Source organism: Mercenaria mercenaria, chromosome 1 (assembly GCF_021730395.1).
Source record: "Mercenaria mercenaria strain notata chromosome 1, MADL_Memer_1, whole genome shotgun sequence".
NCBI lineage: Eukaryota > Metazoa > Mollusca > Bivalvia > Venerida > Veneridae > Mercenaria > Mercenaria mercenaria.
Window position 1 is genome coordinate 30,315,921 of NC_069361.1, and position 27,467 is coordinate 30,343,387.

Here is a 27,467-nt window from a genome sequence, read left to right on the forward strand (position 1 = left end):
CCAAGAATGGAGGGCCTACTGGGCATACATTCCCAATCCCATGTCCCATTTTGAACGAACCAATTACCTACTGCTTACATTGCCTTTGAAACACGGTGAGGATGCGTACACCGGATATTGCCATTAAGTGATAAGGTATTTTCCGAAAACGTGATTATTTTTCGTCAACAAGGTAAGTAAAACCCCGATTTACTATTGTATTATACTACTACAGAAGAAAAGAGCATTACTTTTCATAACTAGATACTGTGTATATACTCTTACAAGCGTAAAATGAATCAATCATAAGTAGAAATGCTAAAATTTGTGATTAAATGACAAGTTTATCATTTGAAAAATGCATGCCGTAAACACATTTGTCCCGATACCATAACCTATTTGCACTGTGGGTAAAATCTGAATCGTACGATTTATTTAGTTACATACAAAGAAAAAATGTGCAAAATTTCAGCTTTGTACATGTTCAAATCACGGAAAATTCGGTGATAAATGATCGTCGATGGTGTACTGTGTATTGAGTTTTCAAAGTAATATTTGTACTGTGTATTGCAGTTTGGTGTACTGAGTATTGATATTGAAAAACGTGCATATTTTCAGCATTTATGGTCAGGAGATAGCCAAAGCATGTAATTCCATTGGCCCAAATGATGGAATTTCTTTTTCTGTTTCTTTTTCTGTTTGCAGATGGGATTAGACTTCACAGCGAAAATAACAAGCACCAGTTTGAACATTGATATTACAACTTACAATTACAGCGGCATGCCAATAGTCACTCCGAGAAACTGTCTAAAGACTAGCCATTGCCGATAAAAGGCCCAGCCACAAGTTCAGCGGTGAAGTTTTATAATAATGTAACACAGGATATGATGACGATAAGAGTGGAAAAGGTCTCTCCTTATAAGAAGAGCAAACATGAAAATATGTTATCCTTTTGCCTTCATACTACAAAGAGACAAAAGCCTTGGTCAATAGAGGACCTTTATCGATTATGGTGTCAATAGTTCAAAGGTCAAGGTCGTAGGGGCTTTGAACTTTTAAAGTGGTTTCTTCTCAATAACCTTAGACTCATTTGACGTAGAACCCTCGAACTAGTTTCACTTGAAATTTTCTTAAAAAAATATAGTCAGAGATATTTTTATTGCTTTAAATGCATTGTTGTGAAAGGTAATTAGCTCACCACTTGCTTCATACGACACAAAATGGGTGCCATATGCACTGAGCAATTTGTTTTAGAAGTAGGAGGAAACAGTGCCATGTGTTATTCTTGCACACTTCATTTGCAAGATATATGTCATTTCTATGTAAACAGTTCGTTATCATTGTTATGTGATCAACTTCCCTGTTAACCAAAATAGTATATTTGTTGTCAAGGTCAACTTCGAACTATAACAAACGATCGGGAACTGACTTGAAGATCATTCCGATTTTTAGCTCGACTATTCATAGAATAGTGAGCTATTGCACTCGCCCATGCGTCGGCGTCGGCGTCGGCGTCCGCGTCCGCGTCCCGATTTTGGTTAAGGTTTTGTATGTAAGCTGGTATCTCAGTAACCACTTGTGGGAATGGATTGAAACTTCACACACTTATTCACTGTGACAAACTGACTTACATTGCACAGGTTCCATAACTCTATTTTGCTTTTTTACAAAATTATGCCCCTTTTTCGACTTAGAAATTTTTGGTTAAGGTTTTGTATGTAAGCTGGTAACTCAGTAACCACTTGTGGGAATGGATTGAAACTTCACACACTTATTCACTGTGATGAACTGATTTACACTGCACAGGTTCCATAACTCTATTTTGCTTTTTTACAAAATTATGCCCCTTTTTCGACTTAGAAATTTTTGGTTAAGGTTTTGTATGTAAGCTGGTATCTCAGTACTTACTAATGGGAATGGATTGAAACTTCACATACTTGTTCACTATCATGATCTGACATGCACTAAGCAAGTCCCATAACTCTACTCTCTTTTTTTTCAAAATTATGCCCCTTTTTCGACTTAGCAGTTTTTGGTTAAATTTTTGTACTTAATCTGATATCTCAGTATCCACTAATTAGAATGGATTGAAACTTCACACACTTGTTCACTGTCATGATCTAACACGCACTGTGAAGGTCCCATAACTCTACTTGACATTTTTACAAAATTATGCCCCTTTGACTTAGCAGTTTTTTGTTAAGTTTTTGTATGTAAGCTGGTATCTCAGTATCCACAGATTGGAAAGAATTGAAACTTCACACTCTTGTTCACTGTCATGATATGACATGCAGTACAGAGGTTCAATACCTCTACTTTGCATTTTACAAAATTATGCCCCTTTTTCAACTTTTGTATTCATTCAATTGGCAAGGCTGTTGAATAGTCGAGCGTTGCTGTCCTCCGACAGCTCTTGTTTTTCATGTATTCATACTGTTGAATGTAAAATGTTTATGATCTTTGGTTTAATCATATTTATTCCCAACAATATACATAACTATATTTATATACTAACATTACAAGTACAGTTGGTGGAAAGGATTAGAAAGAAAGTGTGTCTAGGTTTCAAGTTTGTTTAATAAATTTTTCAATGTACATGACTATTTGTTCTTTATCAAAGTAAAACATGGCTTTTACAATATTGCTTATCAAATAATGTTTGGTAAATAAATCTGTCACAACAGAACCTATTTCAGTATCAATGCCCAGTCTTATGTGGAAGTTATGTACACTCATCACATTTATGCAGTTACTAGCTACTTCTTTTAATGTCAATAAGTATTTGTCTGTTTGCTTTTCTGTTTCCTCTTAATTTAGCGGCAGAAATGCGGTCTCTGTTATGCAAGCAGTTGTATAATTGTAATTTCATTGGAAGAGTTATAAGCCTGTTCTTCAAAACAACTTGCAGTCTTCACTATACCTCATATTAACCAAGTTGTCGATGAAAACATTTTGCGACGTCAAAAAATATAGGAAACTATAAAATCAGTTAAAGGAAACGTTTCTTGGCAAACAAACTGATTAAATGCTATTTATTCATTCATCTATTTTGTCACATTCTTTCATAGACTGTGTAACAATACTGTCCGAAAACATTTTCTGTCCATGGAATTGCACTTTGTGTAACATTGAAAGTTCCATGTACACCGTCGTGTATGTGTCTCTAGATTATATTTTTGTACTGGTAGCATTGTGTAAATATTGAGCATACATTTCCACTACAGTCAGTGAACAGGTTCCTCACTATTTGCCCAAATGAAAGGTTTCTTTCTGTTGCAAATTGGTCCCTTTTGTAATCGGGTTCCTTTTTAAAACATGTATGTTAATATTTTCTGAATCAACAGTATTTTTTTCTGTTTTTTTTTTCTCTGCATATGTCTGGTGCTATCTTGTAATTTACTTTTTTTGCGGTTTTGGTCGTTAGCATAAGAATATATTCTCGTCATTTGGGTGGTGCTCAACAAAATGACATACATTGTCCTTAAATTCGTTCGTCGAGCCAGTCATAAACACATATACACAAGTTGAATCTGCAACGAAAAAAAAAATCACAGTATAGTATTTATTAGTAGGACCGGGCTTTCTGCAAGATATTGAGTGTAAGGCTAAGTGGCATACCAATGCAAAATTTTAAAAGATACCTTTAACTGTTTTTGAGATAATTCATTTAATATCAACTTAAACAATGCTCAATGGAAGAATAGAATATATCTATACATTTACAACTGGTAAGCATAACAAAAAATATTGTCCACTGTTTCACTACAGTAAGGTGTAGACTGTGAGTTACGTTTAGAGCTTATTACATTAATTACAACAGAGTACACGCTATAAATATCAATGTAAAACATCACGTATCTTCAGGGCTAAAGAAATTACTGTTTTGTACTTTGAAAAGGAAATGATAATGTACATTTTGTAAGGTTCATTCTATAAAACTCAGCGATAATGTAAACAATGCACAGTACAGTAAAATGTGATACAGGTCAATACACAGTACATATATTTGCAATACACAGTACACCAACGACGCTCATTTATCATTGATTTCTCTGTCATTTGAACATTTACAAAGCTGAAATTTTGCACATGTTTTCTTTTTATGTAACTAAATAAATCTTACGATTCAGAATTTTTATCACAAGACAATAAGTGACGATATCGGGAGAAATGTGTCCCCGACCTGCATTTATCAGATGATAAAGTTGCCATTTTATCACAAATTTTAGCGTTCCTTCATAAGATTGGCTCATTTTACGCTTGTGAGAGCATATACACGGAATCTAGTTATTAAAAGTAATGCTCTTTTCTTCCATAACAGTATAATACAATATTAAATAGGTGTTTTACTTACCTTGTTGACGAAAAATAAACACGTTTTCGAAAAATATCTTATCACTAAATGGCAATATCCGGTGTACGCATCCTCACCGTGTGAAAGTAAATGATAAACTATGGAACCGCCGTTAACTGCAGATCAAATCAACCATTCATGTGCATGTTTTACGACCAACACCCTTTTTAACAGCATTTCAGTCACATAGTAACATCGTCACAGCATTAATTGTAATACGTTACGAAAGCCGAGTGGACAGTTGCATCTTCATACATAGTCCATTTAGCATATAAGCAGATTTTCTATTGAATGTCAGGCAAATTTCTAATTACCCCTTTCAATTGTAAAATCTTAAAATTAATGACTGTTATAGGGTCTCTTAACCCATTTTACCCGACAGTAGCTGCTGTAATTCCCTCACTGCCCCATCGAAAGTCTTGGCGACATCCGTATCGCAAAACGGAATTTTCTTTTTAAGAGCATCACAATAGATACTGAGTCCGAATGAACTAGCATAAATATATCTTAAGCCTTTTATGCCCGAAACAGCAACCTATTCAATTATGCATTAGTGAAATGCCTGACATTCCGTATTAATGAAAAGTGTCCATGTTCGTTTTAAAACACAATCGTTGATATCAACAAAATGCCTTTATTTCTTGGGTCTGAAACATTTGCTAACATTTGTTCAGACTGTCTGTTTGAAAAAGAAAAGATTTGCAAACAAAGTGCACAAGTTTCTTTATAACCAACTGCACTTAATACACAATGTTTTGGAATTTGTACTCAATGCCATATGCTCTGTCTTCCGCACATAAGATACATTATAGCAACAGGAGAACCACAGACGTACGAGTGTCCAATAGCCAAAACACGAAAACAGCGCAATCGTACATTAGGGGAAAAGTGTGCGTATAAATTGTCACGAGGATATACGAGTGCTTCATAATCACACTTTTTTATAACGTGCGTGCGTGTATATGATAGAACAATACGTTATTGTTATAACTAAACTACAAGGTTCTTATTGAAGTATATTGCTTACGGTTTGGATTATTCATTTTCTTTGATTGCCACCTACAATTTACTATCCCTTGTTACATACACTCTATCTCTACACAAGTACACCGCAAAAGAACACTTTTACCACCATTAAAATATCAGTATACATTATGACAGAAATAGTAATACGACATTTTTAAACATTTTTCTTATCTTTAGTTTTAAATTGATAGACATATCAAACACGCGAAATCTGAAAATGTATATAACAGTACAAGAGAGCGAGTAAGGGATGTCACTTTATGAGCCAAGGCAGAATGTGTTTCTCTCTATAAAGATAAGTCATTTGAATGAATTGAGTATCGATGTAAAAACTACAGACAAAGATATTTTGTTGAGAGTTGGATTATAATTAATATGTGCAATTGATCAAAATATGCAAAGGGAAAAAGTCAGGGTCATGAACCAGAACAAAATAGCGGTAAAATAAATGGTATTACAAGTGTACCTTTAGTATTTTTGCGAAGAGAAGCGTATTTGGATTTCCTAAAACGACCAATACTGACTATATAAAACACGGGGAGATGTAAATGGCAGCGGGGGGCGTTATAGATCCCTCGCACACAACAAGTCTCAAAAGAGTGAACGGCTTTTGGAGAATTTATGTAAATAATCTAACTGATAAAGCCGCTCTTATGGTCAATGTGGTGACACTAAGGGGAAATTATTCCCGTCCTTCAGACTAACACATTTATCATGGACTATGAGTAACTTACAAGGGTTCGCATTCAAAACATACCGCTTTCTGCGGACGATAATATCATACAAAGGGTTTTGGTTCTAAAAGGACTTGACGCACGATCATGCATATGCGAGAAATTGCGGATATATGGCAAATTCACTGTCAACCTGGAGACCGCCTTGTGAACGTGAAATCGCCGACCTTTATGGCTCTCAGATTTATGCAGTTTGGTAGCTTCAAGGCAAAAGTCATACACAAAGGCGGATGAATCTGTCGCTGAATGCACGGAATGTCTTTAAGTAGGTCACACAATACTGTAGAACTAATTGGAAATGCACGGATTTTTTGAAAGTGGGGCACAAGAAGGGGTAGTGTGACATTTCTTGTCACGATTCAGACTCTATATCAACCCAGAAACCCAGCAGGTCAACACTAAGTATGACCCCCAGTCTGACCCAGGAGTGACCCAAAATGTCTTCAAAACAAGATTCCCAAGTCAAACCTGACAAAAATACGCCCCTCGAGTCGCCCAAGTCAGAGTATGTGAAACGCAAAAAGAAAAAAGCAAAATCAAAAAGTACGATAGACGAATATCGTGCACAGGCACATCAACAAAATAGCACATATCTAAAACCAAATACGAACGAGACAACTAACAAAAATAAACAAGTATCAGTAACGAGGTCACCCCCTACACCAGTGGAGGATCTTCATGACAACACGAAAAAAGGCGTGCAAGTAACTTGTTAGTGTTAATTTCAGTATGGCATTTAACAGTCAACCAGATACCAAGCAAGCAAATACGGACACACGGCAAGGAACAATTCATACAGATAAATGGTCTTTACAAAACGCTGATTTCTTTTGATAAGTTATTCCAGAGTATATTTAATACAATCAAACGCTTGTGTTTATGAACAGAATGATATATACAATATTCTAACATGACCCAATTCATTTTCCTATTAAACAAAGAAGACTGTAAACAGTGATTTATTATACAACAATTCACTGTTCTGACGTCACAATTATTACGTATTAGCGTCAAACGACTTAGCGGCGCTCTGGAAAAGAAACCAATTGAAAACGGGCACATATTTAATGAATGCCGTCAAGGATGTACTTTAAAGCCCTCAGAGACGTGTTAAAATCGAAATAATATATCTCATGTAGTGATTTGTTCTTGAATAAAATCATTGTTTGTCGTTCAGATGCGCATTATTATATCTCTCGGGCTGCGCCCTCGTGATATAATTCCTTCGCATCTGAACTCTAAACAACGATTTATTCAGCGACAAATCACTACATGAGATATATTATTTCTTAAACAAATATTGGTGTTATGACATCACACTGTTTAATGGTGAAACTGAATATATCATATGATTTCATATATAACAAATTAAGCTCAGCATTATGTAAAATCAATTGATAAGACAACTGTATGTAAAAAAAATATGGCCAGATTGGAACGAAATGGAGCAATGTCATCGGCAGAGCAACTTGGGCGAACTGTAAATTAGTTATTAAATCAAACTGAAATTAAATAAAAACAAGAGGGTCATGGTGACCCTGGATCGCTCACCTGAGTAATATGAGCTACATGTTTCAAATGTCAAAATGATGATAAAATATTAAGAAAGTCAGTAGGTCACATTCATGGTCAATGAAATTCAGTTTTACGATTTGTGTACAAAACTGTGTATGTCATCAAAATTTCAAGGCTGTATCTTAAAAAACAAGAAAGTAGGTCAGCAGGTCAAGGTCACAGTCAAGTGACATCATATTACTTGGGGTCATCAGGTAATTATAATTAAACAGTCTTGGAAATAGGATCAGATGATTGTTTAAGTATTTTCCTATATAACTCACATAATAAGTAAGTGACCCCCGGGCGGGGCATCTTTTAACCCCAGTGGCATAATCTGAATCATTTTGGTAGAGGACTACTGGACAATGCATCAAACCAAATATCAAAAGCCTAGGTCATATGGTTTCAGACAAGAAGATTTTCAAAGCTTTTTCCTATGTATGTCTATATAAAACTTGGGACCCCAAGGGCAGGGCCTCTTTTCACCCAAGGGGTACAATTTGAACAATTTTGGTTGAGGACCATAGGACAATGCTACAAACCAAATATCAAAGGTCTAAGTGTTGTGGTTTCAGACAAGAAGATTTTAAAAAAAAAATTCCTATATAAGTCTATGTAAAACTTGGGACCCCTGCGGCGGGGCCATATTTGACCCTAGGGGGATAATTTGAATACTCTTGGTAGAGGACCACTAGATAATGCTTCATACCAAATATCAAAGCCTTAGGCCATGTGTTTTTGTACAAGAAGATTTTCAAAGTTTTCCCTATATAAGTCTATATAAACCATGTGACCCCCGGGGCGGGGCCATATTTGATCCTAGGGGGATAATTTGAACAATTTTGGTCGCCCATGTGAGTTTAGAGTTTATTATCCAAAGGGAAAGAATGTCAAAATGTAATGTAACACTACCTGTTGAATTTGTCTACCTTGTCAAATCTATATTGAGAACAATGAGTACTTATTTCTTCGAGCTCTCTGTTATAAGAATTGTCTCTACATACTCTTGGTCGCTTTAATATTGAAAGTCATTTAAGAACATATGGAGATTGTCTATTGCATATTCAGTTAGATACAATATTTCTTGTTTCCTTGTGTTTTATTCGATAAAGGGTCAGTTCTTTGTATTCTACAAAGAAGATGTCGAACACTTTGTTTTTTATACATCTAGTAGCACACTATAGTTTTCAAATCTTGTTCACGATCCCTACGATTAATAATGAGTAAGTTTATTCTTTTCTTATCCTTGAATGTTCGAGGCATTCGTGGTAAAAGCAAGCGGGGTAGGCTGCTGGAATACATTATATCGCAAAATGTGCACATTGTATTACTGCTAGAGACACACTTCACGAATTACATAGCCGATTTGATTTCACAAGAAATTAAAGACCAGACTTTGTCCCATTCATTTGGTACTTCTGCAAGCAGAGGATGTTCTATCACGGTGGTTAATCAAAACAGCTTCTATGAGATTTTTTAGCGTACGAAAATGCACCAGTTTCTATACGCATATGAACACCTGTGGAAAACGGAAGACACGGGGAGAGTTGTGGAGGAGAGTCAGAAAAACATGTAAGTTGCTAAATATTTTGTGAATTTCTTTTTCAAATAGCACATAAATAACTATAAAATCTCAATAAAATACATTTAAAAAAAAAAGAATGATATATTTATTTTCACTTCCGGCAGGCGTCCGTTCGAATAGGATTTTATTCCAAGCTTTTCTAAAGCTTCTCGGAAGCTATTCTCTTGGGCTAAAACGAACGGGACTGTTGACAAACAAGCTTGTCAAGTGAGGTTCTCGCAAAAATTGTAAGATGTCGATATGGCAGCTTTCACTAGGGCCAAGTTTGGACAAGAAAATGTAATGCCTCTGATTTTAGGTGCAGATATAAGACCTGCGTGTATTAAATTTACAGTTCACCAGGCTATTTCATTAAATGTGACAAAACCAACAAAACGTGGTAAATGATTTTGGAAATTCATTAATAATAAAATGTATTTAAATGATACTAATTTTGAAACTTCAATAGAACGAGCAATTAAGAATGTTAAAAAACAAAGAAAATATCAAACAGGGAATGCCATGTTCCAAAAACGCAGCCTGCCCAAAACGAAACCCACAGCACGCAGACGTGCACACTACAAACACAAACACACACATACACACACAGGTTTGTATAGCAACAGTTGTGAGGACTTTGACATTTTGCCCCTTCATGAGGACTATAAGAAATAAAGGGTATACAGGGTCCAGCTGTTTAGCAGAAACACGGGACCTTGTAAAAGGAACCATGGGATACTTACACTCTCCTTAATTCACCGTAAAACGCTTCGAGGACATTTCATGTATTTGCATCATTCTGAGAACGTAGTCATGAGGACCTGAATTTGCATAAATTACACAAAATCAACACCAAATATATAGACGAGGACGTAATTTGCATACACACTTCCAACCCGAGAACGGTATGAGGACGCATGCGTATCAAAATTTAAGCACAACGCAAAAATATTTTATAGGATTTGACTTCAATTTCTAAATAATATTTCAATATATCACAATCTCTACCATAAATTGGTGTTAGTAACAGGTGTCAAATGGTCGATTAGATATATATATATATATATATTTTTTTATATATATAAGCGTCCAACAACAGTTCACAGTTCCATTAAGTAGAAATTGATAAATGGTTTGGCGACTAAGTGAATTTCGCCATTTCTTGTTATATTTAAACAGAAATTATTTGAAACCCGTTAATAAGATAACAACATGCTCAGCATCTTTAATTCCTAGTGACTGCGTACAAGTGTATGTCTGTTTTCCCACGACTTCGCCAAGTAAGATACGAACTGTTCTTCAAAATCGACATGACTGTCTACCTCTGCGCAGGTTTGTATAGCAACAGTTGTGAGGACTTTGACAGTTGGTACCTTTCTTAGGACTATAAGAAATAAAGGGTATACAGGGTCCACCTTTTTAGCAGAAACACGGGACCTTGTAAAAGGAACCAAGGGATACTTGTTTTTTCTTTACACTCTCCTTAATTCACCGTAAAACGCTTCGAGGACATTTCATGTATTTGCATCATTCTGAGAACGTAGTCATGAGGACCTGAATTTGCAGTAAATTACACAAAATCAACACCAAATATATAGACGAGGACGTTACTTGCATACACACTTCCAACCCGAGAACGGTATGAGGACGCATGCGTATCAAAATTTAAGCACAACGCATACATATTTTATAGGATTTGACTTCAATTTCTAAACAAAATTTCACTATATCACAATCTCTACCATAAATTGGTATTTGTAACAGGTGTCAAATAGTCGATTAGATATATATATATGTAAAAATGGATAAATGGTTTGGAGACTCAGTGAATTTCGCCATTTCTTATTATATTTAAACAGAAATTATTTGAAACCCGTTAATAAGATAACAACATGCTCAGCATCTTTAATTCCTAGTGACTGCGTACAAGTGTATGTCTGTTTTCCCACGACTTCGCCAAGTAAGATACGAACTGTTCTTCAAAATCGACATGACTGTCTACCTCTGCGCAGGTTTTGTATAGCAACAGTTGTGAGGACTTTGACAGTTGGTACCTTTCTTAGGACTATAAGAAATAAAGGGTATACAGGGTCCACCTTTTTAGCAGAAACACGGGACCTTGTAAAAGGAACCAAGGGATACTTGTTTTTTCTTTACACTCTCCTTAATTCACCGTAAAACGCTTCGAGGACATTTCATGTATTTGCATCATTCTGAGAACGTAGTCATGAGGACCTGAATTTGCAGTAAATTACACAAAATCAACACCAAATATATAGACGAGGACGTAACTTGCATACACACTTCCAACCCGAGAACGGTATGAGGACGCATGCGTATCAAAATTTAAGCACAACGCATACATATTTTATAGGATTTGACTTCAATTTCTAAACAAAATTTCACTATATCACAATCTCTACCATAAATTGGTATTTGTAACAGGTGTCAAATAGTCGATTAGATATATATATATATGTAAAAATGGATAAATGGTTTGGAGACTCAGTGAATGTCGCGATTTCTTATTATATTTAAACAGAAATTATTTGAAACCCGTTAATAAGATAACAACATGCCCAGCATCTTTAATTCCTAGTGACTGCGTACAAGTGTATGTCTGTTTTCCCACGACTTCGCCAAGTAAGATACGAACTGTTCTTCAAAATCGACATGACTGTCTACCTCTGCGCAGGTTTGTATAGCAACAGTTGTGAGGACTTTGACAGTTGGTACCTTTCTTAGGACTATAAGAAATAAGGGTATACAGGGTCCACCTTTTTAGCGAAAACGGACCTTGTAAAAGGAACCAAGGGATACTTGTTTTTTCTTTACACTCTCCTTAATTCACCGTAAAACGCTTCGAGGACATTTCATGTATTTGCATCATTCTGAGAACGTAGTCATGAGGACCTGAATTTGCAGTAAATTACACAAAATCAACACCAAATATATAGACGAGGACGTAATTTGCATACACACTTCCAACCCGAGAACGGTATGAGGACCCATGCGTATCAAAATTTAAGCACAACGCATAAATATTTTATACGATTTGACCTCAATTTCTAAACAAAATTTCAATATATCACAATCTCTACCATAAATTGATATTTGTAACAGGTGTAAAATGGTCGATTAGATATATATAAGCGTCCAACAACAGTTAACAGTTCCATTAAGTAAAAATGGATAGGTGGTTTGGCGACTCAGTGAATTTCGCCATTTCTTGTTATATTAAAACTGAAATTATCTGAAACCCGTTAATAAGATAACATGCTCAGCATCTTTAATTCCTAGTGACTGCGTTCAAGTGTATGTCTGTTTTCTCACGACTTCGCCAAGTAAAATACGAACTGTTCTTCAAAATCGACATGACTGTCTACCTCTGCGCATTTCTGTCTCTTTAGACGATGAAAAGAATGTACCTAAGCCCGATGCTTCTGCTTTTTCAAGTTATTCAGAATAGAAATTCAGCGAGATCGAGCGGCCCGCTGTTAAAGACGAAAATTATTGTAATATAAAAAAATCTCAACCTTCCTAGTAATCATACAAATCGTCCGGTAACCAAATCAGTTACCTGTATAATATAATGAATTGTTTTAGCGCCATCCCACATCCGTAAACCGGTTTTCAGCGGATCAATTGATCTAAATTGAAGCAGACACCTACATGTATACGCCATAAAAAGCATTATGTGTAATTTTCATAAAATTTTACGATATTAAACTGTATGCGACAAAAATCTGATGAATTTTACAATTTGTTTTTCAAAGAAGAGTACGAGAATTTAACTATGCTATTGTAGAGTTGCCTCATAATATGAATAAAGAAAGATAAAAAAGTCAAAGCTAAAATCACATGGGTGGACATTTTGTCAAATTCGTGAAAATAGTCTGAAACATTGTTGCCAGTTGCAATTCATTTTTACCAGTTTCACCGTTATATACCATGATGTACCTATAACAACAACCTGTTTACAAATATTGCAAAATTATTTGGTTTGGTTTAGCTGGAGTTTAACGCACCTTTTAAAAGTCAGAGTCATATGAGGCGGGCAGTTTACCTAACCATCGTTCCTGGGAAGGACCAGTACTTGACTCCCATCGTCCGTAAGAAACTACCAACTTTCTCATATAAAGAGACATGGTTGGTAGCGGGGGCTCGAACCCGCGACCCTCTATCAGTGAGAGGTTACAGTGATTTGAAGTCAGCGACATTCGACCACGGAGGCGAGTCTTTGCAAAATTAAGTGGCTTAGTGATCGATTCTTAAAAAGCCTCTCCGAGTCTACACAGTTAATGCGGTGCAACGTTTTAACGAGGACTCGAAAAACAGCTGGGGCCCTCACAACCCCAGCTTGTTAAGAAAATTTAGGCCTCACAACGTTACATATACAAACTCAATGCACGCTTAGTGCGAATAATCTTGAGAGCGCGTCTTTTTGAGGGCTCCATAAACTACAAGTCCTCGGATTGCATATGAAGAGAAATAATTTGAAAACTCGTGAACCGATAGGCCCTGATAATATGTTACACAGTCAATTTCTTCAGTAGCAATCTACCTGGGTCAAACTAAGTGGAATCTGTCTAATTCAAACAGCTTATACTGGAGAAATTATTCCGATTAGAGAGATGGGTTTCTATTGTGCCCTTATTGTATTGTAGGTCCCGACTGAAACGTTCATGTAAGACAGAATTCAAGATTAGAGAAGTTCGGATTACTTGCAACCAGGTTCCGTTAGTAAAGCGACGAGTTTTTCAAAATGTGTCAATACCTCCCAGCTAGCATTACATATGGGGCCCATATTTTTTCTTGGCAATCACTAGGCGTTCGGCTTGACCTAGGTATCACTTATTTGCAGCAAAGGTTTATGTTCAAAGGACAACAGTAAGAACAAACCCAAATGATTTTCAGTTTATGCATGCGAAAAATTTTGCAACTGGACTGCATGTAAAATTCTAGCAGCATTCGACTTGCATTATCATATTTGATGCAGTCTGCTGGAGTGTCCACAGTCCTCGTAACCATGTGGATTGTCGAGATAATTCTAATTTCATATGTAACTCTTAAATACGGAAGTGAAGTACTAACATGCCAAACACTGAACAAGAAGGTCATGATGGCCCCATATCGCTCACTTGATATCATTGCACTGAAGAGGAAAAATGGGCCAAAAGTTCAAAATCAAGGTCAGTCTTAAGAATTTTGGAAATTAGTAGGCTATGAACAAGAGGGCCATGATGGCCCTATATCGTTCACCCGAAATCATCATGGATCTATATTGCAAAAAAATCATATACAAGTCTATCTGAAACTTGTGACTCCCCCACCCCCCTCAGTTGGGGCCTCCTTTCATCCCAGGGCATACTTTGAACAATCTTGGTAGAGGACCAGTGGGCAGTGCTGCATACCAAATATCAAAGGCCTAGGCTTTGTGGTTTCAGATAAGAAGATTTTATAAAGTTTTTTTTCCTATATAAGTCTATGTGAAACTTGTGACCCCACGGTTGGGGCCTCATTTCAACCCAAGGGCATAATTTGAACACTCTTAGTAGAAGACTACTAGGCATTGCTACATACCAAATATAAAAGGCTTTGGCATAGTGGTTTCGGAGAAGAAGATTTTTACTGTTCTTTTCCTATATAAGGCTATGTAAAGCTTGTGCCCCCCGGGGTGTGGCCATTTTTGATCCCCAGGGACATAATTTGAACAATCTTGGTAGAGGACAAGGAGGCAATGCTGTATACTAAATATCAAAGTCCTAGGCCTTGTGGTTTCAGAGGAGAAGATTTTTAAAGTTTTTTTCCTATGTAAGTCTATGAAAACTTGTGAACTCCGGGACCCCAGGGGCATAATTTGAACATTCTTGGTAGAGGACAACTAGGCAATGCTGCATACCAAATATCAAAGGCCTAGGCCTTGTGGTTTTAAAGAAGATTTATAAAGTTTTTTCCTATATAAGTCTATGTAGAACTTGTGACCCCCAGGGCGGGGCCAGTTTTGACCCCAGGAGCATATAATTTGAACAATCTTGGTAGAGAACCACTAGGCAATGCTGCATATCAAATGTCAAAAGCCTAGGCCTTGTGGTTTCAGAGAAGAAGATTTTTAAAGTTTCTTCCTATATAAGTCTATGTAAAACTTGTGACCCCCAGGGCAGGGCCAGTTTTGACCCCAGGAGCATATAATTTGAACAATCTTGGTAGAGAACCACTAGGCAATGCTGCATATCAAATGTCAAAAGCATAGGCTTTGTGGTTTCAGATAAGAAGATTTTATAAAGTTTTTTTCCTATATACGTCTATGTGAAACTTGTGACCCCACGGTTGGGACCTCATTTCAACCAAAGGGCATAATTTGAACACTCTTAGTAGAAGACTACTAGGCAATGCTACATACCAAATATAAAAGGCCTTGGCATAGTGGTTTCGGAGAAGAAGATTTTTACTGTTCTTTTCCTATATAAGGCTATGTAAAGCTTGTGCCCCCCGGGGTGTGGCCATTTTTGATCCCCAGGGACATAATTTGAACAATCTTGGTAGAGGACAAGGAGGCAATGCTGTATACTAAATATCAAAGTCCTAGGCCTTGTGGTTTCAGAGGAGAAGATTTTTAAAGTTTTTTTCCTATGTAAGTCTATGAAAACTTGTGAACTCCGGGACCCCAGGGGCATAATTTGAACATTCTTGGTAGAGGACCACTAGGCAATGCTGCATATCAAATGTCAAAAGCCTAGGCCTTGTGGTTTCAGAGAAGAAGATTTTTAAAGTTTCTTCCTATATAAGTCTATGTAAAACTTGTGATCCCGGGGCGGGGTCATTTTTGACCCCAACGACATTATTTGAACAATCTTGGTAGAGGATCACTAGACAATGCTACATACCAAATATCAAAGGCCTAGGCCTTGTGGTTTCAGAGGAGGATTTTTAAAGTTTTTCCTATATAAGTCTATGTAAAACTTGTAAACCCCCGGGCGGGGGCCATTTTTTATCCCAGGGACATAATTTGAATAATCTTGGTAGAGGACCACTAGGCAATGCTTTATACCAAATATCAAAGGCCTAGGCCGTGTGGCTTCAGAGAAGATTTTTTAAGTTTTTCCTCTTGGTTGCCATGGCAACCAGAGTTCCACATGGAATTCAATTATTTGAACAACTTTAGTAGAGGTCCACCTAAGGATCTTTTCTGTGAAGTTTCTTTAAATTTGGCCCAGTGGTTTAGGAGGAGATGTCGTTTAAAGAACGACGGACATTGACCAATCACAAGCTTGAGCCTTCGGCTCAGGTGAACTAAAAACTGCACAGTTTCTGTTTTCCCTATATATGCCTATGTATATTCAAGTAAACCCTGGGGCTGGGCCAATTTTCACCAGCGAGCCATAATTTCAATAATCTTTGAACTGCTCTATTAGACAATGTTACATGCCAAACATCTAACACTAGGCCTAATGATTTCTAAGATTTTTTTAAAGCTTTTCCTATTGGAACCTATGTAAATTTAAGTAACTCCTGCGGCATGGTCTGTTGGCCCAGGTGGCATGACTTGGGACAATTTTGGTAGAGGTTCACTAAGCAACACTACATGCCAAGTATCTAAATTGTCAAATATATAAGCTCTGGGTCTTGTGGTTTTAGAGACTTTTAAAGATATTTCTTTGTTGCCATGACATGGAATGGAATTGTTTGAACAAACTTGGTAGAGTTCCATGCAAGAAATATCCCTGCCAAGTTTCATAACAACTGGCTAAGGTGGTTTTGAGATGCTGTTTAAACAAGAGCTGTCCGTAAAACAGCGCGCTCGACTTTTCTCAGTGCTTGACTCTGAATTAGAGCTTTGCCAGTAAAAAAAAAACTGGGACATTACTCTGTCAAAATTCAAACTAGAGTTATGGGATAGTAACAGAGATATTTGACTTTATCAAAAACTTTAACCAAAAATTCTAAGTTAAAAAGAGGCATAACTCTGTCAAAATTCAAACCAGAGTTATGGGTATTGTGTCTCCTGGTGTAGACTTTGATAGTAAATAACTATTTTGAGTTTCAAGTCAAAAGCTTTAAAAGTAACAGAGATATTTGACTTTATCAAAAATTTAAACAAAAAATTCTAAGTTAAAAAGGGGCATAATTCTGTCAAAATTCAAATCAGAGTTATGGGGATTGTTTCTCTTAGTGTAGACTTTGATGGTAAATAAGTATTTTAAGTTTCAAATAAAAAGCTTTGATAGTAACAGAGATATTTGACTTTATCAAAAACTTTAACCAAAAATTCTAAGTTAAAAAGGGGCATAACTCTGTCAAAATTCAAACCAGAGTTATGGGTATTGTGTCTCCTGGTGTAGACTTTGATAGTAAATAACTATTTTGAGTTTCAAGTCAAAAGCTTTAATAGTAACAGAGATATTTGGCTTTATCAAAAATTTTAACAAAAAAATCTAAGTTAAAAAGGGGCATAATTCTGTCAAAATTAAAAACAGAGTTATGGGGATAGTTTCTCCTGGTGTAGACTTTGATGGTAAATAACTATTTTGAGTTTCAAGTCAAAAGCTTTAATAGTAACAGAGATATTTGACTTTATCAAAAACTTTAACCAAAAATACTATGTTAAAAAGGGGCATAATTCTGTCAAAATTCAAACAGAGTTATGGGGATTGTTTCTCCTGGTGTAGACTTTGATAGTAAATAAATATTTTAAGTTTCAAGTCAATAGTTTCGATAGTAACAGATATATTTGACTTTATCAAAAACTTTAACCAACGGTGACGCCGACGCCGGGGCGAGTACAATAGCTCTACTTTTTCTTCGAAAAGTCGAGCTAAAAATGGTGATTTTATTTTGCACAATCACTGCAAGTAATTCATACCCTGCAAATGCACCTTGACTCAATGAATGAAATAAAATTATGAAAAAGAACATTGTCAGAAGAGTAATGCCTGTGACTCAATGAATAAAGTCAGATTTAAATTAAAGTGATTTCAACATCAACATGTTTCTCCCAACAATCAAAGATCCAACTACATCGATCTGGTAAGTAATTTAAATGTCTCGAGTAAAGATCAAGGCCATAACATGAAAAAGTATTTCATATTATGTGTATAAACTCCCCCAAACTCATCTGGTGTGGGTATAATTACAAACAACTATATTTTCAGTGTTTCAAGTTTTAATTACAGCAAGATTTACATCAAAATCTAAATCATTTTAGTGAATCTTCTTAGCTACAACTTTTAATTAAAAGACGTTCAAGTCGCTCATCTGTACAAGATGTGAGCCATGCCACTAGAAAACGTACATTGTGCATTTGCGACCAGCATGGATTCAGATGAGCCTGCACATCTGTGCAGTCTCATCAGGATCCATACTGTTCGCTGTCAAACCAGAAGCTTGAAGCGAACAGTATGGATCCTGACGAGACCGCGTGTTAGCGCAGGCTAATCTGGATTCATGCTGGTCGCAAACGCACAATGTACATTTTCTCGTGGCGCGGCTCATGTTTTTCTTCTGGCCACCATTTGTACCATTGGATAGTGCAGCAGTGGTACTGTGCTGTAATGTATTGCTTTGTACAGAATTGTCCTCTGCCCTAGTACTAAAATAGTTAAGTACTGTATTAACCACTAAGAAACAAGAATGTCACAAAATACGCCCATCAGAGTGCCAATCAAAGAAATGTAGACATTGACTGTAAGATAATATTTAAAGTTCAAAGTGAAATAAAAATAATTTAGACAAAATGAGGACTAATATGAAAACCTTAATCAAATTTTCTAAGTTAAAAAATGGCAAAATTCTGTCAAAATTCAAATCAGAGTTATGGGAATTGTTTTATCCAACACAGATGTTGATAATAAGTACATTTGTAACTGTTTTAAGTTTCACATGAATACCTTTGATAGTTTTCAAAATATATGGGTTAACCAAAATTTCGAAGTTAAAAAGGAGCTAATTGAGCATAATTCTGTTACAAGAGGGCCATGATGGCCCTATATCGCTCACCCGAGTATCACTCCAACTTTGCACAATTTACAGAAATAAATCGTACATAAGAACTAGCTCCCTACTTTCCTGTCGCTCAAATAAATTCATGATACAAGATATTCTCTGCATTTCTATTAACAAAAGGGCCAGGATAGCCCTTTATCTCTCACCTGAGACCACATTGCCACAAATGCACATACCCAGTTTTGAGCATGACCTAGATTTAATCATGACAAACATTTTCATAAAGATCAAGTCGAAAGAATGGCCACCAGAGTGTAAACATGGTTTTCCTATGATATACCCTGGTGACCTAGTTTTTGACCCAAAGTGACCCAGTTTCAAACTTGACCGAGATTTCATAAAGAAAAACATTCTAAGTTTCATAAAGCTTGATTCAAAAATGGGACCTCTAGAGTGTGAACAAGGTTTTTCTATGATTTGCCCTGATGACCTATTTTCAAACTTGACTGAGATTTTATCAATGCAAATATTCTGACCAAGTTTCATAAAGATTAAGTACAAAATGTGACCTCTAGTCGGTTAACAAGGTTTTTCGATGATTTGCCCTGGTGACTTAGTTTTTGACTCCACATGACCAATTATCGAACTTGACCTAGATTTTATCAAGGCAAACATTCTGACCAAGTTTCATAAAGACTGAATCAAAAATGTGACCTCTTGATTGTTAACAAGCCAAGTGTGAACAGACGACAAACCACAGACAAAGGACGATCACAACAGCTCACCTTGAGCACTTCATGCCCAGGTGAGCTAAAAATTCAAATCAGAGTTATGGGGATTGTGTCATCCAATGCAGATGTTGATACTAAGTACCTATTTTAAGTTTCAGGTCGAAATTTGTGGTAGTTTTCAAAATATATAGGGTGGTACAAAAACCATAACCAGACGCCGCCCACAGTTGTTCACAGAATATGCCCTGCCCTGTCTTTGAAAAGCATAAAAAACAAGCTGTTTTTAAGACTTTTTAGTTTAATATCATTGTCCATGAATACATTTCTACTTGATTGACAGTCATTGCAAGGTTGCATCAGAGCAAGTTTGGTATAAATCTGCCATTATAGTTTTGAAGAAGAAAATACTTAAAAAGAAATGAGCCGTGCCACGAGAAAACGTATAAAGTGCATTTGCAACCAGCATGGATCCAGACAGTCTCATCAGGATCAATACTGTTTGCTATCAGACACTATGAATATTGCAGACTTTAAGCGAACAGTACGGATCATGATGTGACTGCGCAGTTGCGCAGGTTCATCTGGATCCATGCTGGTCGCAAAAACGCACTATGTACTTCTTCTCGTGGGGCGGCTCAAATGATGATTCCAGTCACTCCAGACTCCACTTGTACTAATACCTCATAAAAATATACAGCTTGGAGGACCTAAAACGTTTAGTCACAAAAGCTGATGCTAAAACATGATAACAGTCTGACATGGACAAAATGCTGCAGGAACTACATGTTCTTGTTATCCTCAAAATTCTGGTACAGTAGAACCCCTCTAAACCAGAACCCCTGTAAACTAGAAACCCCTCTAAAATGGACAAATTGTCCGGTCCCACGTCTTTGTCTATATTTTATCCCTGTAATCCGGAAACCACTTCATTCTGGATACCGGAAGACTTTCTGGTGAAAAATGTTTGCATACCATATAAATTTACCCCATAAATGAACTGCAAATTTCTAATACATTACCATAGAACTGAAATGACATAAAAAAGAATTTATTTGAATTTAGAACTGATATGTCAGTGGTCGGGTGGGTAGATGCCGAGCGTCCATGTTTTTTTTATACACAGTGATGTTTTTCTTACGACTTAAACTTTCTTAAAACACAAGTGATATCAATTGTTTTTTAATTTAAAATGCTTTTTGTTTCATTTTAAAAAGATATTTAAATAAGAAAATATGGAAATCGTAAGAAGTTCAAAACTTTTTGAAATTTTAAAATCCATAAATTAGCGGAAAAAGTTATGAAAAATTAAAAATTCCGATCCCATACACAAAAGTTGAAAAGCATTTGTTTAGCCCACCACCAGATAAACAGGTGTTAATGCGTGACGTCACGGCGATCTCTCCTATAACATACAAAAATAACAAACTCAGCATTATCTGGTGTAGCCAAATATGAGCTAAAAATTGTTTTTTGTTTAAGGTTGATCCTACGAATCAAACTTTGCGAGAAATTCGATGCAACATATACATTTGGAAATAAGTTTGGAAGCCATTCTGTCCAAAGCAGGGCTCTTTTGCAGCTTGCAAAAGATCTAGAGTTAGCTGTGGTTGGTATAAGGTAAATGTACAATTATATCGACGAATATCACATAAATGTCTTCTTTATCGATTTTATATGATTATATTAAGTAAACTAGATCTAGTTTGCATTTTAATGTCTTGACAGATATAATGTTATCAAATGTGTGTGTGTGTTTTTTTTTTGTAATTACGTGACGTCACTTTGGATAAAAAAATGTGTGATATACGGTAACAACATGTTAGATCATATGACATAGACAAAATGGTAAAATATAGTTCTGTTTTGAATTTCTACACTTCTAAGGTATATCAGACTTTACGATATAGGTTACTGAAACTTAAAAGTGTTTCAGTTTTCATGTTGGTTCTGGAATAAAAGATCCTAGGGCATATATAGCTGCGATAAAACAAAGCAGGAGAGTTTTTGATATGGCTGCAGAAATAGGCTTCAACATGAACGTACTTGATATTGGAGGGGGTTTCCCAGGAGCGCAAAACGCATTTGATTTCTTTCATGAGGTAATAGTGTTTACGTGATATATAATATACAAATATGCTTAATTGTGATCAATTGAAAGTTTATATGCTGAAGTAAACGAATCCCCTCACACGCCGAGAAAATCTTTCATTGCAATATGCTTTAAGAGTGGCTGCCAACAAATCCAATCCTGCTCATGAAATTATGTTTAAACTAAAGTACTCCGATTCATACGAGAAAACCCCAAAACAAACCAAAACGTTTGGATTTTGCATAAAATCTTCTATAAATGAAACTGACTGTATTCGATGGTACTAAAGAAAATTCAATTCCAGATACACTACCATGGACTCTTCATACCCCTACAGTTCTTTTCGATTTGAAAACTGCCTTTAGAAAGTCTTAAACAAACCCTGAAATATTCAAGTCAAAATGTCATAAAATCAAATCAACTTACAAGGATTATTTTCAATTTACACAGACGGTTCAAAAGATTAACCAAAGGTTGGCTGTGCTTCTGTTAGCCTCATTCATCAATCAAACTTACGTTTGCCAAATAATACAACAATATTTTCAGCCGAGGCCAAAGTTATTGATTTAGCTTTAATTTTATATAAAAGGAATGAAGAAAAATTTATAATTTTTCCGACTCGATTTCTGTTTTACAGTCAATTCATAACTGAAATATGGAAAATCCATTCATTCAAAATATTCTTCTCAGGTTTCATGAACTATCTACGTCTTGCATATTTTGTTGGTTTCCAAGTCATGTTGGTATTCATGGAAACGAAGATGCTAATACTGCAGCAAAGAAATCCCTTTTGTTATCACAATCTTATTTGAAATTACCACATACCGATTTTAGTCCCAATATAAACAAATACAATTCATCTAACCGGCAATCGTCATGGAACAATGCTTCATTCAATAAACTTCATGATATCATACCTACTCTAGGGGAATGACACTGAGGGAACAGATCTGTTCGCAAGAATGAAGTTGTTCTTTCCCGCTATCGAATAGGTCATACCCGTTTGACTCATTCTTATCTTTCGAACAAAGATGATCAACACGACTGTGTACCATGTCAAATACCGCTAACAATTAAACACGTTTTCCAGATTTCATTTACTTCACAATAACGGATGTAAAGTGCTGTGTGGCGGCCGTAAAATGTCGCCCCGACTTTATCTCAGTGTTATTATATTTTCTGGTCCTTCGGGATCATTGATTTCAACTCATTTAGATTTGAAGATTGAATACTGCTTAAGCCGGTGCTAGTGGGCGTGGGCAGTGTTAAGTTTTTCATTACTGCTCATGAACAGACTCAATCAAACCGAGTCTGCATTTTCACTGTTTGCCTTGTTCTCGGTGCTTCCGAGGGATCTACTTTCCAGATTTTAATCGACTGTGTAGACGCAGTACATATTATGGCGTTCAATCTTTGAAATAGTTATCTGAAAACGTTTCAGTCGGAAATATTTTATGATTTTTAAAGAAGATTGGAATATATATAAAAATCTAACATTTCATATTTTTTTTACATCTTGCAATATTATTATGTTCGTAGCTGATATTTTAACACACACGTATATACATTTTTACATAACTGATTTTAGATATGCTTTACATTTTTACATGGATGGTTTTAGATATGTTTTACATTGTTCATAATGTTCTTTACATTTTTACATTGATGTTTTTAGGTATGTTTTATATTTCTACATCAGTGGATATGTTTTACAGCTGGCGTTTGCAATATGACTTCTTCTCGGCGATATATGACCACTTTGTGTCGATTCGCCGTAAAACACAACTCACTCACTCACTAATTGTGATCATTTTAAAGATTCTTAGAATTTCGGTAAGTTGCCCACTTTGCATATTATCAGAAGTTTTATTTAAAGTAACAACACTATCTAATTTTCATAGTACCTGTACTACTCTCTTAAAATTATAACTAATCTGGACAAAATGATGTCGTCCAACAGATTACTAACGTTGTGAATGAGTCACTGAAAGAATTTTTCCCACCAGAAGAAGGTGTGGACATCATTGCTAAATCTGGTCGCTATGTGGTAGCTTCAGCATACACGAGTGTGGTAAACATCACTGGAAAACGATGGTTTCCAAAGAAAATCTTAGATCGTGAAAGTGGTAAGATGCATATTTTAACATTGATTGTATCATGTACTATATGCAGAAATTTGATAATGTTGAGTAGAACTGTAGGTATTTTCCGTTCCATTACGTATAACCATGCATACTCTGTTATGGCCGAATAATGCCAAAGGATGCCAGCTGATACCGAAGATGCCGAAAGATGCCGAAGGATGTCGAATGATACCGAAATAGAATACTGTCATACGTAATCGCAATTACAATTACGAGTCATCTACGGATAACCTTAAATCTTAATCTGAAACGGCACGACCTAGTTTGTCTTTGAATGTAATTTTTTTTTCGAGAACTCATGTACTTATAATTACGATATGTGTATTTTTTAATCTAGAAATGGACCTTGATGAAGATAACAGAAATACCGTAATGTACGAAAGACCCGTGGTGACATTTCAACTTCATTATTTCACGATTTCTGCTTCCTATTTTCACGATTTCCACTTCATGAATTCACGAATTCACGATTTCTGCTTCCTGATTTCACGATTTTTTGACTTCATGAATTCACGATTTCACGATTTCCACTTCATGAATTCACGATTTCACGAATTCACGATTTCACGAAAAAACATTCACGATTTCTTGGATTTCACGATTTTCATGATTTCACGATTCTTGATTTCACGATTTCCACTTCATGAATTCACGATTTTCACGATTTCTGCTTCCTGAATTCACGATTTCCACTTCAGAATTCACGATTTCACGATTTCCACTTCATGAATTCACGATTTCCACTTCACGAATTCTCGATTTTCACAATTTCCACTTCATGAATTCACGATTTCCACTTCACGAATTCACGATTTCACAATGATGAAATCGTGAATTCATGAAGTTGAAATTGTGAAATCGTGAATTCGTGAAGTGGAAATCGTGAATTCGTGAAATTGAAATCGTGAATTCGTGAAGTGGAAATCGTGAATTCGTGAAGTAGAAATCGTGAAATCGTGAATTCATGAAGTGGAAATTGTGAAATCGAGAATTCGTGAAGTGGAAATCGTGAAATCAGGAAGCAGAAATCGTGAATTCGTGAATTCATGAAGTGGAAATCGTGAAATCATGAAGCAGAAATCGTGAAATAATGAAGTTGAAATGTCACCACGGGTCTTTCGTAGTAATGTATTATGTGAGTGACAGTATATTTGGTAACTTCTTAGCCGGAACGTTTGAACGACCCTTGGTGCAGCATGTTCCTAAGCTGATTGAGGTAAACTTGTATAAACATTAAATATTATAATTATGTCATAAGTTAACTTTGATAACGCGTTTCCAAGATGCGGCACTAATTCTCCGACAAATAATTGGTATACTGATGTGTTGTTGATCTAACAACGCATCGCATCTTAATAACTGATTTTAAATCATAATATTCATTAAAACATGTAATATTTCATATCTGTGCTGACGCTTTTAAGATAATGTTTTTGTTATGTATTTACAGTTAAATGTACTTATAGGTATAGATTTAAAACACTTTGTGAAAACTGTATGTTAGGAGGTTGTTTGCGGAAACCAGTTAATGCTAGAATAAAGTCCAATAATATAGGACATATTAATTGATTGCCGTTACATTCATTTCAAATAATGTCGATAATTGCATTACACACATGATTTTAATTGTATATATCTACATTCGTAGTAAAATAGAAGGCAGTAAACAACTTTTCCATATTGCTATTTTAAACACAACATGTGATTGTTTATACGGTCAGATTAACGAAATGTATATATTTGCCGGTCTGCAGATGATGGTGTCTTGTACGAAAGTATCATATGGGGATTTGCCTGTACTGACAAGGATTGCCTTAATCCATCTGTACAGTTGCCGGACCTTAATGTCGGTGATTGGCTATACTTTGAAGATATTGGTGCATACTCCAGTAGTCTTTCTACAAATATCAACGGACTGGAAACTCCTGAGATAAAATACTACTGCTTAGAACGTTTATGGTAAGAACAGAATAAATCTAGGAATGTATATGAACATATAACAACTAAAATTACGCCTTTGAATACTTTACTTAAGGAACGGAATAATTATTTGAATGCACATGAACATATAACAATTGAGATAACGACATTGCATATTTTACTCTAAAAGAACGTACTAATTCCTTGATTGCATATGGACATAAAACAACTGAACTTACGATTTTGCCTACTTTACTTCTATGGAATTAACAGGCCAACTTATATCTGAATACAACAACCAATTCGTTGTAAGGTGAAATTCAGTTATCATTTCAAGTCTCAAGTTCAGCTTGTATTTTGTATATTTATGGAAAATATGCCTGAAAGTATTTCAAGAAAATGAATTTTTAATTACACATTTATTTGATAAAAATGTAATATATAATGAATGTACGAGAATATCGAGAATATCAATACTACGTTTAATACAGATATTTTAAAGACACCAAATAAAACAGAAAGCAATGTCTGTGAACTATTTAAACAGATAAACCAATATACTTATAGTTTGGTGAAATATTTTGCCCCAATATAGCTTAGTAGCTATCACGATACTTAATATAATTATCTTTATAAAGCGAAGCCTTTAAATAGATTACTAGTATCTCGTCTCTGTTAAAACACTAAAACGCTAAAATAACGTCAAGTTAACGTGTGACGTCATCAGTGTTTTGTTGCGAACAAGAAAGAGTGCTACCGTATTTTATCTGCTGTTTTAGATTTAAGGTATATTAGTATAGAAATAATGTATGGCAAAATCGTGTTTTACCGAAATTAATACACTCGAAATCGGTTGACGTCCCCAGAATGATTCCGCGGACGTATAACCTCTTTTCATGTATTAATGACGTTAAAACATGGGGTATCTATAAAATATTTTTAAAAAAGTAAACGGTAGCTATCTTGATACTTTTAAAAAATCTCGCTATTTCGAACTTTTCGAAAATCATATCTTCCTGGAAGTAAAAAAGCATATCTAGAAAAAAAACATACTACGACAATATTTTCAGAAGGAAAATGCGCAATTTTGGTGGCAAGTTTAGAATATTATCGGGATAGCTACCAAGTATCTCGTAGCAGTTTTATTCATTGACTATAAAGTTTGTTCTAAAACATTTTCAGGAAAGAAATAAAATGTCTAGAAAACATTATTCAGTACCCAAATGTGAAAAAAGTGCACACATATCCTGAAATAATTTACATATTTATCGTAATAGCTACCTTGTCTTGTGGCAGAAATATGCCACCATATTATACTTCATAAATTCGACATGGAATTCAGATCAACTGCTTCTTTTATTTCTTTTTTTTTTCAGATCAAATAATTTATTCATGAACAACGCAGTTAAACGCCTTTCCTTATTTAC

At 35.6% G+C, this 27,467-nt stretch overlaps 1 protein-coding gene across 1 annotated transcript; it reads left to right on the forward strand.

Annotated features, from left to right (window-relative positions):
- Positions 1-6,530: 6,530 nt before the first annotated feature.
- Positions 6,531-24,238, forward strand: LOC123523817 (ornithine decarboxylase 1-like). Its single transcript, XM_053538352.1, has 5 exons — positions 6,531-6,797; positions 13,882-13,901; positions 21,367-21,504; positions 21,821-21,986; positions 23,937-24,238. The coding sequence occupies exons 1-5, from the start codon at positions 6,531-6,533 to the stop codon at positions 24,228-24,230; spliced, it is 885 nt and encodes a 294-aa protein (XP_053394327.1). The 3' UTR covers positions 24,231-24,238.
- The last annotated feature ends 3,229 nt before the right edge of the window (positions 24,239-27,467 follow it).